Below are 15541 nucleotides of genomic sequence, written 5' to 3'. Positions count from 1 at the left end.
TTTGCCGAGACTTGTCAAGAGATTAGACGAGGCTTGAGTCCGGAAAAGACGGCTGTGGGAGCTGGAGATCAGTGGTAGAGGGTGCAGGGCCAAGCTATATATCTGCACTCAAGCTTACGCCGAGTGCTGAGCATCATGCTTGTATGCCAAACCTACGGTACCCACGGACCAGTAAGATCATTCCGTTCTGGCACGCCCGCAGATTTGCAATCTTTCCTTCGGCCTTTCCGCTGTAAGCAGCAGACTCACTCGTGAGAATGCGCCTTTGCGAGCCCAGGCCGCCACAAGGCTTGACGCGTCTTGAGGGTTATCCTTGCCGCGCATCTGGTGTGGTGAAGGGAACGCGAGGAGAGGACGTTCGGTCCAATCATGTACCCCACGTGCTGCGCCAAGACGCTAAAAGGGGCACGGCCAGAACGCCTTCTCCCAACATCGCCCCGATTGACCTTTGAAGGATTGGAGCTTCTTCGCACTCAAGACTCTCTTGGAAAGCTTGGGTGCATCCTTATGATCTTGTGGCTTGCCTTTAGACCCTTGATCAACCCTCACGATGACATCCAACGCGTATGCCGCCGACCTACCTGATCAGTCTTGTCTCGTCTTCTCCGAGGAATGGCTCGAACTGAACCTGGTCCCGTACCCCATGCCTCGACCGACTAGTACCGGGCCCGTCAGATGGGGTTGCATGCATCAAGCAACTGTCTCCGCTAGCCTGTAATGCGAGACCCGTCTTCTGGACTGTCGGTTGGTCCCGATACCAAACTACTTACCAGCACACTGGCGAATTAGCTTGCTCACTAACACCCAACTGGTTATCAGGGAGCAAAATTCTGACACTTTGAGGTGCAGGTCATCGGAGGCAACCCCGTCTAGGGTTGCTGCAATGACCGACCCGTGGTTTCATTGGAACCCCCACTGACATTGATGTTCGACTGCCGCATGATTTTTACCCAATCCCATCGTTGCACGTGGGATGGCACTGCAGCGATCGAATGCATTGGTGCTATGAGCGTTTCGGTCGCTGGACCTGAGCGGCAATCGTACCACCAACCCAACAACAGGTGAATAAGCCTACATCGCAAGGGACGCCTTGTTCCAGCGTCCCAAACGTTGAGCCTTTTACAAGATGTACGGCATTTCGTCGCGTTCTCACATGCGATTTTATCCACACCATCGGCCGTGTTCAATTCGGACTCACCCAAGACAGCGGTTCCAGGAGTGGGTCACTGCAAGACATGCAGGGGAGATGCAGTTGGGTGCTGCGGCCAGGTTGTTCAATCCCGCAATGCAGAATTAGAATTTTCTACTGGGCACCCTCGTCTCTGATGACAATGCGTCGCGGCCTCGCCGAGATCGAGAGGCTTTGCTTCCTACCGAATACCTCGCCTCTCACAACATCTTGATGCGAACTTTGATTCCTACCGGTCGCTTCATCTACCAGCATATAGTCCGCGGACCTCGCACGATCGGCTTTCCACAAGTTGCACCATTCGGCGCCTCGACCACTACATGTTAGATTCACATGATCTGGCCCCACGTGCCATCAACCAGGCCAGACACGCGGCAGGTAGATCCAATTCGACGTAGAGCACTGGATTTGGGAACCAGTCATCGTCATTCTGGATGACGATCTTTCCGCGGATATACCATATCAGGAGAGGGTCGTTCGCCATTGCACGAATGAACTCAAACGCGATCATCATCAATTGGTCATCTCTAATCTCATTCCAACTGGTCGTATGGTCTATTCTCTTCCGCTGGTATTCCTTCAATCGGCGCTTGATGCTCTCATCACGATCTTCTCTTTATTCCTCCCGCTCGGCTCCCACAGTCATTGGGGCTGCTTGCTCTTTGGGTGGAGACGCCATCTGTTGTCGCTTGACGATCTACTCCGTCAGATACTGAGATTTTCACAGCGGAAGAAGTCGTCTCGGAACCGTTCTATCGTGCGTCCATACTCGTCTTCCAACACTTCCCTCAACAACCTTCGTTTCGGTGCTGGCTGTCTCACCCAAGGCCACGGTCGCTTGAACGTGTGTGTGGTTCTAGTCGCTTGGTTGCGTTGTCGTGGTTGCCTCGGGTTATCTTTCTCCGCTTTCTTCCTCCTCGGATGGGGCACCGGGTAGCGCAAGCCGCGCATCATACAGTGCGTTTTTCTAGGCTTGGAAGCGTCGTCATCCCCTCCTGGACGCTCCTTCCCTGATTGAGGCAGGCCGTGAGTAGTACTTCCTCCTGGCTCGCGATCCCGTGGAACATCTTGAGACGATCGTTCCTCGTTCGGCACGCCACACTGTGACTTCATAATCGACGGCGGGGACAGATCTTCATGAGAATGATGCAACTCCGGTTTCTTTCTTTGCTTCGTTGCGCAATCCAAAGGCCAATGTCCCGGCGGCGAAGGCCTCCATCGCGGAAAGAGGAGACCTTCAGGCCATCCCGTCCATGGTGTCTTCTTCGTCCGCCTCCACCTTTGTCTACTTGGGTTGAAACGCTGAGCATCATGCGTTAGTATGGATTGATAACGATCATCATGCTGCGTCCGCAAGTTTGGGTTGACCAATATCTCGTATGCGCGATTGATCTCTTCCATGCGCTGTTGGTCGGTCATGTCTCGAGTGAAAGTTAGAAGGGTATATCTCGTCTTCTGCCACAAATACGTCACTTGGCCGTCCTAAAGAGAAGATCGGACTGCGCTCAGAATGCGGAAGCCGTACCGAGACATTGCGGAGGCCTTCCTGGTCCTCATATTGTGCAGGGTGGTCTCAATGCTTGGCCTTTGTGCTTGAATGGAAACCCTTTCAACAAAGAATCTTGTATTCCATCCGTCAACGCGACAATCTGCTTTGTCGCATTATCGCTCTTGTGTCAAGCACCAAGTTTCGATAAGCATCGTCGCACCATCATGGAGGAATACCGGATCCCAGGCTGTCAAAGTGCTGACAGTGTAGACTTCGCGTGTGAAGGATGGACGATTACCTCGCCAGCTTCACTTCCTATAAGCTTGCAGCCTGTGGCATCGCAAAGCAGCGGTGTCGCACAGTCGTTGTTCGAGACCCCTGGAACAACCTCGGTCTTGCCACAGCGTTAGTACACGATAAGGAAGCCAAGGCGGTTGAAATGCACCGCTCATTCGACAGATGATCTCTTTCTATCGAATGGCGAAACAGCCAATTTGACTTGCCCGTATGTTGTCTTCCCCGATTCACATGCGATGTCTGCCTGGGCGGCAAGGTAACAATCTTGGTGGCTGCAACAAGCGAGTCAAGCGCACGCAGACATTGCAATGCTGAGAGAGTTTTGACAGCTTCGATGGCTCATCTCGCTTCTAGAAACCAGTTTCGAAATACGCTTCGGCGACAGAACGTTAAGATGCAACGAAATAAGCAAGCAGGGAACCGCGGTCCGTACTGGTGGAATTGCGCGCCAAGCCGATTCCCCCGTATTTTCCCCGCCGTCCGAAGAGGCGATCGAGCCTTCCAGCCACGGGAAAATCTGGGGATGCCTCTTTCCACCACTCAACACCACAACCTGCAGCCACCAGTCTAACGTTGCGCAATACCTGCTGCCGTTCCTGGGGCGGAATGCACGTCCGCCAAGATAGGCCAAGACGAAGTACAGCATCACGGTGATAGACGCAGCATGCACTTGCGCGAGTGGGAGTTTTTCGAGCCTGTACGACGATGCGCCATCAGCCATTTTGCCGGAAGAATTGCGATGATGGGCGCCTCAAAGCCTGGAGGCCGGCTACATGGCCATCTACTGGCTCTTTGCTTGCCGACGCTCGAAAAGGCAGGATATAAAATGTAAGTGATGTCGCTGGTTGATCGGCATCAGATCACGCAAACCCATCTGCATCCTCTACCTCAAGATGAAGCTCTCAATTCTATCACTCCTTTCCCTCACGCTATGCGCGACTGCAGCTCCTGCAGGGGCTGACTTTAGCCTCGTCGGTTTCGCCAAGGACAACCCAATCGGACCAACCACTGGTGGTGCTGGCAAACATGGCAAGAGCGTCACTGTTCGGACGGTCGCTGAGTTCATCAAAGCTGTGAACGGCAGCGAGCCAACAGTCATTTACGCCAAGGGCAACTTCAATCTCACATCAAGAGTCCAAGTAGGGTCGAACAAGTCTCTCATCGGAATGGGCAAGGGAGCTCAAATCACTGGCTCGGGTCTTAACATCTTCAACAAGACCAATGTCATCATTCGCAACTTCGGGTTCACAGCGATTGACGACGACTGCATGACGATTCGCAATAGTACCCGCGTATGGATCGACCATAACGAGTTCACCACTGGCAACTTCCCTGCTCTGGGCCCTGATGCGTACGACGGCCAAGTAGACATCATCCGCGCCGCGGATTGGATCACAGTCTCATGGAACTACTTCCACGACCACTGGAAGAGCTCCCTCGTTGGCAACAGCGATGCCCTCAGGGATGTCGACCAAGGTCACCTCCACGTCACCTACCACCACAACTACTGGCGCAACGAAGGTACCCGTGGCCCTGCCGGTCGTTTCGGCCACCAGCACATCTACAACAATCTCTACGTCGACTTCCTGTACCAAGCCATCCACTCCCGTAGCGACAACCAGGTTCTTGTTGAAGGCAACGTCTTCAAGGGCAAGACACGCGAGGCTCTCAGCACATATGGGTTGGTCATCCCAGAGGATAGCCCCAACACCAGCCCCGATGGCGACTTTGAGATTGATGGCTTCGCGAACCTTGGTGCCAAGAACGACTTTGGGAAGGCGACTGTTAATATTACTCAAGTTGGCAACTTCACCAAGGCTCCTTACAAGTACAAGCTTACTAAGCTCAAGGAAGTGGAGAAGATCGTGAAGAAGGGCGCTGGTCTTGGCAAGATCTGAGCGGCATCGCGATAGCGAGAGAAATGTATAAAGTAGTCGTGCTCATAGTAATGTTATTGTTTAGTCCCCATCCCCCGCTTCTTCTTCTCCTCCTTCTATATGCTAATTCCACTGACTGACCACAACATCCCACCCCTCCGGAAACTTCCCCCTCTCCTCCTTCCGTATCCCCTTCAACTCCAGCCGCGGCGCCCCACCTCCCCCTCCATCACCCCTTCTCCCCAGAAACTCAACAAAGCAATCCCTCAACTCATCCGGCATAGGCAGCACAGAAAGCACCCTATCAGGCTCACACCCAATCATCACCGCCTCCACCTTCAACCTTCTTACCCCCGTCAACCCGCTCTCCCCCAAAACCTTCATCCAATGCTCAGGTACACTATCATATTCCCCCAGCCCCAATTCCCCCGCATCAAACACAACCTCATCCGGACCCGGATACCGAACCCAAATCTCCACACTCTTCACCCGCTTACAGTTCTCCGCCCCGATTTGCCGTTCGAACGCAGGGAGTTGGCCTGGATGTGGGAAGTTGAAGGTGTTGGAGCCGTAGAGCGTGGAGGCTGCTTCGGCGTGTATTTGTCGGTTTGCAAGCAGGAGGAATGGGGTGGGTGGTTTTGGGGGGTGGGGAGAGGGGTCGTGCCAGTAGCCGGGGGAGGGGAGGATGGAGCCGATGTCGATGGGGGTGGGGATGGAGAGGGCGTAAGTGTAGATTTTGTCGCGGAGTTCGCGGGGGAGGGTGAGGAATGTTGGAGGGGGGTTGGGGATTGGTGGGGTGGGGGTTGGTGGCATTTTTACTGAGGTGGGAGTGTTGTTGTGGAGGGTTGTTGCTGGGAATGAAGGCAAAGGTGTTGTATTAGAAGGACGGTAGGTAGTTCTTTTGAATGTGAGGCTGTCTGGTTACGGTCTGACGTCAGGCGCCTTTTCAGGCCAACCGCGGGACCGGCGTACATCCTGCGCTAATGACCATCAGTTTGCGATTGGCTGAGGCATAAGTTGAGGTGCAGCGTTCACAGAAACCTTCGCTACGACGTTCTACGTTGTCGAAAGTGCGACCGAAAAAGCACAAGACCGAGGTATCGTTGTATCTTACTGTTGAGGTCGTAAGCATATCGGGGTCGAAGAGCCTTTTAGCGTACGCTGGAAGCTCGGCTCTCCATTCAAAACTGGTTGATCAAAAACGATGTCAACCCGACGAAGCTACATCACGCCTCCATGCACCCGCGACCCGGGGATGTGGTGCTAGCGTCTAGTCGCGCGTATAAAGGCCTCTTCCTCCTCGGCATTCTTCCTTCCTTCTATCTCCATCTTACCACACTTCATAAAAAAAAAGACATCGCACGCATGCATGTTCTTCTGGCCTCGAGAATCCCAAAACCATATGGGTACTTCGCATGTGTCACAGCTTCCAAAACTTCAACACGATACTTCGATGTGTTCGCGGGGACGCAACTACAAAGATATCCACAATGATGACATGCAATCTCCGGCATGCGATCTCCAGCTACGTACTACGAAGATCTTGTCGCATATAAAGACCTTCCTCACCAGCACCCTCTCTTCTTGTACCTTCACCTTCCAATTCTACGTTCCAAAAGAAGTCGCGGCACAGGCTATGGTGGTCTGGCTGGGACAGTTCCAAAAACACGACATCCACAAGTGATGCTTTCCAAAAATACCTTGGTTAACGCATTATGTGTCCGCGGTTCGAGACCCTTCCTAAAGATCATGGCGCGCTCGCTCATGATCTCCGCCTCGCGACCTTCAGCAATTTACTACGAGAATCTTAATCGGTTTCAACACTTGGACGGCTTCACCACTCCTTTCCACAAGTGTAGATGTTTGTGGAACATGGCAGCAGGCTCTGTGCGCCTCCCTCGGTGTATATAAATCGAACAACTCACGATCACTTCTCCCCTCTTCACCAAATGTTTCCACGTTGGAATACTCAAAAATGTCAACCGGGGCTCCCATGTCTGAGTCTCGTTCCCCTTTCCAAAAGGTCGTACAACACGTACATGGAAGCTGCCCTTGGCGTGTACCAGGAAATTCGAAGTTCAAAACAAAGACATCAGGATGTCATGAGAGCCTGTCCGGAGTGAGATCATTGTCCATCTCCAAAAGCCAACGCGATCGCAACCGATGCTTCTGTGGAAAAATACGGTCGATAGACACCAGAAGAGTGGCTCTACCATGGACGCGATATAACGCCTCATTATTGAAGTATAAAAGACCTTTCTTGCGGCTCTGCTTCTTGTCTTCTACCTACCACCTTCAAAGACTTCACCTTTTCAAAACATACGAGAAGTTGTTGTTATGTGCTGCCTGGCACCAACTTGAAAATACGCCACAGTAACTGAATGTTTCTCTGTGCGGGCAGATAGCTCGTACAAGTTTCCACTAGACTCTTTGGCTCAAAGCGGGAACAGCATCGTCGCATGGAGTCTGCCGGTTGCTTCGAAACAAAAACAAATATGAAGAAGCACCATGAGCGTCCTGGTTCCAGTATTTTGCGTCAAAACACTAAGTGCCTCGCTACATGAGTTCCAAAAAAACAATGACCTGAGTCGCATGCTGGGTTTGCTGGCATATAAATAACACGAGCGCTCCATTGCTTCTCTTCTCTACAACTTCCCTCGCTTGGGCGAGATTTTCCAAAAGCAGAGCAGCGTATTGTGATGTCTTTCTCCTCCGGGCTTTCGAAAAGTACACACATTAATCTTGGATGGCTGCGAGCTACCAAAGAGTTCGAGGATCTATTCGGATGTGGAAGAGACTACCGCGAAGATTCCTACTGAAGAAGATCTGATGTCGAAAAATATACAAACCGGCGATACATGTTCGGACAGTGTAATTCCCGGACGTACCATAACATCGACTACCAAAGACTATGTATCATTGTGGAGCACCGAGGAGTCAAAATGCTGAAGGAAGCGGTCCATGTCTTTGGAAGTCAGCGGACAAAGTGTACATGTTCCGCTCCACTGAGCCTGGTCGCAACGGGTATAAATACCACGACATTCTCGGGTCTTACTTCTTCATTACACTTTCTATTTCCAAAAACCAAAACTTTAATACCTATCTTTTCATGGTGTTGTTCGCCTCTTCCTCCAAAAGCATACGCACCATCTCTGTATGTTTGAGCCAAGACAAACATCCTTATCGGCACAAAAGCCATTCTTTCTGGCACGACCGTCCAAAAAGGACCTCCCAAAACTCGATGTCTCGTTCCGGGTCTTGCCTTCTATCCAAACTCTATAAAAATTCGTTCCAAAAAGGCATGACGGACAATCAATGGCTGTGCAAAAGACGCCCGGTCTGGTGTATGGTATCAAACACGATTTAGCAGTTTTCAATGTCTATTCCCGCCCAGAGCCTTGGGGCATAAAATACTCTTTTCGCCTTTCGAAGTCTTTCCTTCCTATATCCCACTCGGCAGAGTGCATTCTCCAAAACACAAATGGAGCCCAGGCATGTTCGTCTCTTCGGAGTGACCAAAATCCAACTCGACTTCTTCCATGTCGGTTGCGGTTCATCAAATCAAGAAAGAGACACGACATGAGACCCGGGCTGGCAGCTGGAAACAATGAGTGCTCAGAGACATGTCTCGCGGCTGCGTCTCTGTTGAGATATAAAATCTCCTCTTTACGTTGCTTCTTTGTACTTCAAGCCTGGAGAAAGATACCGCATGTTCAAAATCCTTCGTCCAACAGCTCATGCTGTCTGCTGCGGTTCGTCCCAAAGGAAGATCGGCAAAAACACATGACTCCTCCGCCTGGGGTTCGCCAGAATGCACTATGAAGATAAGGGATGAGCTGAAACAGAGGCAGAATACCGTCATGCCCTGAGAAAATCGAGATTGTTGACTCTGTAAACCTGTATGCTACTGCGTTCATCAATACCCTGATGATGATGAGCATCATCGCGATGCCGTCCATGCCCTCCACATACCCACAAATTCCCGTTATCCAGATAGAGCTTATCTCATATCCATTGAATTGTCCCGATCGTAATCGTAATCTACACAAAATGTACAGCATCTCCCACCCCATCTATGCATGCGCCGCCACACCCCCCATGGGCCTCATCCCCTGCGGATTATTCGGCGCACTAGGCTGAATCTCCTGCACCGCCTCATCATACTCCGCCGTACTCATCTCGGCCGCATCCCCCAACCCCTCATCCTGCTGCCCACTAAACATCTGGGCGCGCATACTCTGCTCGTCCTCAATTTGCTGGGCAGCCCACGCCTTCCAGTTCTCCCACGTGCGGTCTTCGAGCTCCATTCCGATCTCGAGGGGCCCTTTGCCGAAGTAGGCGCCGACGTGCAGGGCTTCTTCTTTGGCGATGCGGGACCGGATTTCGGAGAGGTGGCGGTGTTGGTAGAATTCGCGGCGGGCGAGATCGTAGGCGGAGGACTTGGAGAGGGAGGCGTGCTTCATTAGCCACATTTGGCGTTGGACGACGCTGGGGGGGTGTTAGTATGGGGGTGGTGTGGTGTGGTGGATGTGGGTTGGAGGTACCTTTCACCGTCTAATTGCTTTCCTGGCTGGACAATCTTACTCCAGTCGTATTTCTTGGAGTCGTTGCCGCTGTCTTCTACGACTAGCCGCGGCCGTGCCAGTTCCCATGGGTGGTCGCCGAAGAATTCTGAACGCAGCTTGTCTTCTGGGTATGCGATGGGGAGTGGTTGGAATAGTTTGCTGGCTTTCCGCGCCTTTCGCATCTTGGGTATGCGCAGGACTGGGCGGGCGAGCGTCTCGCCGGGCGGTATGTTTCCGACGACGTCGTACCATTGCGGTAGGTTGGGTTCGCGTTTCGAGTCGAAGAGGGCTTTCGCGGTCTGGCGCACCCGCATCGGGCGGAAGTCGTAGCGGCCCATGGCGGGCGGTGATTTATTTTATATTGGCAGATATGTTATCGCATCGGCGGGGGTTCCGGAGGGAGACGTAGGGTGTAGCAGCAGGTCGGGCGGCGCAATTGGTCGTGTCGTGGATATTGGGGTTCTTGCCCGCAAAGTCCGCAACTCCGCCAAGACTTCGCGACGCCGAAATCTTTGGACAGTATGACCGCGACACTCGGCACCCGCCACAATAATCCTCCCACCCAGGCAGCTCTTCGCTGAGCTCCCCGTAATCAATTGCACCCGGAATCCCCCAAATGGACACCGTCTGAACTGGCTCCCTCTGACACAATGCTCGACCTCTCATGTCCCTCTTCCGCACCCTCGACCGGACCTCTGCAGTCTCCAATACCGCCAGTGCTCGCCCCTTCCTCACCTTCCTGTACCCGAATCCCGAGAAGAACACATCGAAGAGGAGGTTCAGCAAGAAGGCGGTAGACAATGCTCCGTTACCCGATAGGCCGTCTGCTCGCATGGACACTTTCTTCATCCAGGCATTGGTGCGGGCCGGGTCGTGCCCAAAGCATGCGAAACATATACATACCCCGCGCGACGTAGCATCGCCGACACCGAAACACCACACATCACGCAGGAAGAGCACGTGGTCAAAGTCGGAGAAGAAGCTGGATATTTTCCCCGAGCGCAAAGGGCCGTTCAAGAAAGTCAAAAACTTCGCCGAGAAGGAGCTGCAGGCCTTGGTGGACTACTATGGCATGGAAATTGATACCCGGCCTGAGGCGGATGTTCCTGACGAAGGGAAGCTGGTCTGGAATGTTGGCGATGACCACGAGCCCTGGCCCCTCCGTGAGCCAGCAGATGCGTTGCATATCAAGAAGTTGGAGGATCTGCTGAAGGATGATGAGTCGCCGCACGATGAGGTCTTTGATACGTACAAGAAGCTGCAGTCGCCAGGAGTTGTATATCTTACTACCATGACTATTCGAGCGCTACTGCACCATCTCGCCATTGTCGAACGCCCCACACCCATCGCAGCGCAACGGTTCCTCTCGGTCCTAGACGATATGAAGACGGCGCATATACACATAGTACGCTCAGAGTGGACATCCGCCATACATCTGACTGGACGCGCCATGGGAACTGTCTCTGATGATGACCTACAAAACACCCTTCGCATCTGGCAGGACATGGAGCACCGGGCTGGACTAAAAGGTGGATATGTCACATTCAACGTGCTCTTCAACATTGCTGTCAAAGCGGGCAAGTACACACTAGCCGAGACCTTTATGAAAGAGATGCAGGCCCGAAAGCTACCCATGCACCGACACTACCGTGTAGCACTCCTCTACTACTACGGCGTTCTACAAAACGGAGATGCCGTCCGGAAAGCATATCTCGACCTCGTCTCAGCCGGCGATATCGTAGACACCGTCGTCATGAACGCCGTCATAGCATCACTAATGCGCGCCGGCGAGCCCTCAGCCGCCGAACACGTCTTCGAGCGCATGAAGCGCCTGCACGCGCAACGCAGCGCCACAGCGCGCGGCCACGTCTTCTTCAACCGCACCTGGCGCGACCGCCGCGTGCTAGGCATGAAGTTCCGCGACGAAGCGCGGCGCCTGAAGAAAGAAGGTGGAGACGAAGAGCTAAAGCAACTCCAAGACCTCGCGCCCATCGGCCCCGATTCACGGACTTACGGAATCTTGATACGGCATCATGCAGCTGTAGCTGGCAACATCGACCGCGTCAACGAACTTTTGCAAGAAATGAAATACAACACAGTCTCCCTCGACGGCACTATCTTCATCGTCATATTCCACGGTTTCAACTCCTTCGGCGGCGTTAGATACTCCTCCTGGACACTTTCCCGCCTCGAGAAGATTTGGATCCAGTATCTCAAAGCGCTAAATAGCAATAATATGGAGCGTACATGGCTGTCCAGTCTGGCTGTCATTGCGGCGCTCCGTGCATTCGGTCGATGCGCACCCCCCGAACGCATACTCAAGGCGTGGGAAGAGATTCGCGCGTTGTGGCACCCCGATGAACGGGAACTGGAGGCTGCGTTGACAGTGCTGAGGAAACTTGTGCCGAGTCGGTTGGAGGGGGGGTTGGATGAGGGGGGGAGGATGGGGTTCTTTGATGGGAGGAGGTTGGGTTGAGGGATGGCTGTAAATGTAACACGCGTTTTGTATCACCATCTCTTCTGTCAATCTATCAGTGCATATCATGTGTATAGCACGTGTAAGAGTTATTTGGAATACGTCTCCGTACACCCGCTGAGGTTGCGGTAGGATAGACGGAGGTGGGTGGCTAGTGTATCATCATTATTGTAATACACCATCCCCTACCCTACTTCCTACTCCAAAACCACAATTTAACCATCCAGATAAGCCACCCAACCCGATCAAATCCAGGGTTACCTTGCCTGTCCTACTATCAATTCGATCTACTAATTTCCAGAACTACAAATCTACCGTTCTGTTATCTACAAGGATCTTCCTGTGTCCTTAGGCCCGTCATCTCCGGTTCTTTGGAGCGTATATCGGGTTACCTACTTCAGCCTATTGTGATCTACTTCGGTGGACTTGGGGCTTGGCACGGGTAGATTGGTTAATTTAAGTACGCTGCGTGGGATGGAGTGGCAATGGATTTGGGGTAATTTCGGGTGAAGGGATCGATGGTTATGGGAATCTTGGAATGCGGTTTTTGGCGGATGGGAAATTGGGGATGGGGTTTTTTCGGTGTTGGTGATAGTGATGGGGATGGTGGGTCGGCGATTGCAATTTCTGCTGTTTGGAGTGATCGTTCTGCTAGCGTCGGTGTTGGATAGTGGTTGGTGTGAGGCTGTTCAGTTACATTTGTTGCCTCGTCTTGGGGGCGTAGATAAGAGTTGGGATCTCAGGATTGCGCTCCGATTGGTGTTTTTTGGTGGTTGAACTTTGAGACTGCATCGATTGTCTTGCTGTTTCGTCCCGTGGTTGTATATAAGATTGCACGATGAAGCAAATACGGCTTTAACTCGGACTATGGCCTGGTCATGATTTGGGCCGTTTATTGAAGTTGTGCTTTGATATACTATTACTACTGCATCTATTCCAGCCCGTTCTGACCCCAATATCTGAGTATGCAGTCCTTTGATATATGGAGTGAAGATTGGAGGGCTGGCATGTTTTGTTGGCCTGAGTCTTTATCGCTGTAGCGAGTCGTTTACGGCCAATCACGATCTAGTTGGTATTGCTCTCGCATTGAAAACTCCTGACGCAGCTCTTTCTCTGATAATAAGCTCCACCATCGAAAAGAGTAGGAAATATAGCAACGAAGGATTGACCTTTTTGTTGGGTGCCGCATGCCTAGATCAGCCATGCGCTTGTCATCCCATATGGCAAATCCATATTTGCGCCAGCACTTAAAAGGGTACACAAGCGTAAGTGGACCCCCATCTTCGTATCCCTCAAGTGAGGACATTCTGGACCAAAAGAGGTACCCACATGGCCCTAAGTATTCGCAACGTGGATCCTGATTGAATATGTCCTTGTTGCTATCGACGAAGAAGACCGGCTCGGCACAGTAACACCTAGACACTGCTCCTTCTTCCCAACGTATCGTTGGCAAATCAAAAGCGTTGTTCTTAACAGCTTCCACCGAAGCAATGGACCCAGAGGTGACTGCGTCGAGAAAATCGCTGGCGGTCAAGATCTGCTCTCGCACGGATTTGTGCACGTCGTAAAAGCCATCCGCGCTGCTCTCGAACAACGTATCAATTTCCTCTCTCGGCCAAATGGCGTCCAGGCGGCCCTTACGACCGGCGTCCTGGAGTTCCAGGAGGAATTGTAGTCGCCAGAACGATTCCATCATCCGCTTCTCTTCCACGTACGAAGGTGGGCCGGTTTCCTGTGGAATGTAGTCCTTTCGACTCTCGGCGCTTTCGAAACGTTCCCGGACCATATTCCCAGACCCCATTTTGATGAGTGTGGAGGGCCTTAGCTGCAAAGATTTTCGTATCAAATGTTCAAGGCAGGCATGAGACCAGGCATGCACATTCGCGGCGCTAGCGAGCAAAGACCGTACTGCCGCGGCGGCTCGGTCCAGTCCAGACGAACGTATGTTTTCGGTGGCGAAAACCCAGTCAGCTTCAGCAATAGTTTGAGCCTCGGGCATGGATGCGAAGAAGTCTGAAAAGCGAGCTTTGAGGACCGCGTCCATCAGGCGACGCGTCTGCACGGGAACGGTAACCGTCATAACCTCCTCCACAATTTCGAGCGGATATCTGTCGAGCACTCTGCCCATAGCGGGCGACGCATGGGCCAGGTTTCGTAGTGAGAAAGGGTTCGGAGAGAGTTTGATTATCTGGAGCCTGAGCTCCTCGGGGAGTTGACCGAATGGGTCTTGTGGAGTGTTCTCTGTCATAGTCGTTTCCAGCGCTCTCGGTGTTGCTTTCAGAGAGAGGGTCTGGAGAGAAGGAGGAGCCGTGGACTCGACAGAAATTATGTGCGCCTGCTCACTCTACTTCCTTCGCCTCGCGTACTAGCCTCATTCGGTCTCACGTGCACATGACTGTGCCGCTCAACCGCATACCTGAACAACACTTCGAAACATCTGTCTCGACGATGCCAAAGCCCCGCCCATCAGCACTGCCAGGTCGCCGGCTTCAGTCGGTCTTCGCGCCGGGGCTTCTTCGCAACTATGCCTCTCTCCACCATTGCTCGTTTCTCCATCTCGAGACCTGCGCCTAGAATTATCAGCTTTTCAACTACGAGCATCGCCACCGGATTGAACGCTCATCGGAGTTTCCATAGGCGATTTGGCGCTACAGAGTTGCAGTCAAATGTCTTACGCAGACTTCGGTACGACCGCGATGTACAAGTACTGCTTAGAGAGCCTGCCCAACATCGAAGCCTGCATATCTTCGTACGGGACCGAGCTTCCGTGGTCCAGTCGTTCAGTTTGTTTTCGTATTGGAATTACTACTTGCGCCTTCGGTAGGTCAGCCCATGGACCCAATTTCGCCCACTTGGACTGATCATGTAGAGTTGCGCACCTCTTGTTTGTCAGACAGAGCGACATTCTCACCTCTGAACTACAACTCCATTACCCTCACCCAACACCAAGAGAACAGGAATGTTTGGAGTGTACTTATATCGCTCTGCAGATACCTAGATCGTTCAGTATCCTGGCTTTCTTCAATGGCGCGTCTTACACTATCTCACGTGTAGATATCCTCCGAATCTCGGATGCATGTTTTGCCCTGCGACACGTCAAGTCCAGCATGCGGACGTACCCATCGGATATCCTAACGCGGGTCGACCCAACGATTAGGGTAGTTCTGAGCAGCCTCGAGAGTATGCTGATATCATACCAAGACGACCTTGCGGTAAGAGGCGAACTCGCCGATGTTGCGCCTGAGGAGCTTCCCAGTCTGACCAAACAAACCCTGAAGATCGTGGTCGATTTTTCCGAGTTCTATGTGGGATGTAAAACCTGCCTGGCTGTGGAACTATCAGTCCCTGATGCTACGAAAGTTACTACAGCTCTGCATCGACATCTCAAAACGTGCGTTCGTTGGTTCAGATGGATGGAGGACATTGGAGCCCGTAGAGGCAATATTTCAGGACAAGCGCGAAAACGTTCCAGAGATGAAACCATCCGGGATGCTAGGGGGTGGCAGACGCGCTCTATAAAGGAGGGCCAGCAGGTACTCCGTCTCCTCGATAGATGTTCTTCGACGCCGGGAGTTGAACACGTTCGGGCTGAGGTCACTAAAATCGTGGATATGCACAAAAGACTCCTCGAGAATTATTGACAACCCC

The 15541-nt window shown here is 52.5% G+C and overlaps 4 protein-coding genes across 4 annotated transcripts; 2 read left to right on the top strand and 2 right to left on the bottom strand.

The window, feature by feature from the left end:
* Positions 1-3868: 3868 nt before the first annotated feature.
* On the top strand, positions 3869-4873 carry J4E85_002880 (uncharacterized protein; the record flags this gene model as incomplete). Its single annotated transcript, XM_051467153.1, has 1 exon — positions 3869-4873. The coding sequence occupies one exon, from the start codon at positions 3869-3871 to the stop codon at positions 4871-4873; it is 1005 nt and encodes a 334-aa protein (XP_051328312.1).
* A 4052-nt stretch (positions 4874-8925) lies between these two features.
* On the bottom strand, positions 8926-9755 carry RSM25 (mitochondrial ribosomal small subunit component; the record flags this gene model as incomplete). Its single annotated transcript, XM_051467152.1, has 2 exons — positions 8926-9340; positions 9397-9755. 2 exons carry the CDS (start codon positions 9753-9755, stop codon positions 8926-8928), a joined length of 774 nt encoding a protein of 257 aa, XP_051328311.1.
* Positions 9756-10081: 326 nt separating this feature from the next.
* Positions 10082-11893, top strand: J4E85_002878 (uncharacterized protein; the record flags this gene model as incomplete). Its single annotated transcript, XM_051467151.1, has 1 exon — positions 10082-11893. The coding sequence occupies one exon, from the start codon at positions 10082-10084 to the stop codon at positions 11891-11893; it is 1812 nt and encodes a 603-aa protein (XP_051328310.1).
* Positions 11894-13228: 1335 nt separating this feature from the next.
* J4E85_002877 (uncharacterized protein) lies at positions 13229-14141 on the bottom strand (the record flags this gene model as incomplete). Its single annotated transcript, XM_051467150.1, has 2 exons — positions 13229-13250; positions 13309-14141. 2 exons carry the CDS (start codon positions 14139-14141, stop codon positions 13229-13231), a joined length of 855 nt encoding a protein of 284 aa, XP_051328309.1.
* Positions 14142-15541: the final 1400 nt, after the last annotated feature.

Source organism: Alternaria conjuncta (genome assembly GCF_024043145.1).
Source record: "Alternaria conjuncta strain BMP 0040 chromosome Unknown scaffold_4, whole genome shotgun sequence".
In the NCBI taxonomy this organism is placed as follows: domain Eukaryota; kingdom Fungi; phylum Ascomycota; class Dothideomycetes; order Pleosporales; family Pleosporaceae; genus Alternaria; species Alternaria conjuncta.
Note: the sequence above shows the minus strand (reverse complement) of the source record. Positions and strands in the feature narration are given on the sequence as shown.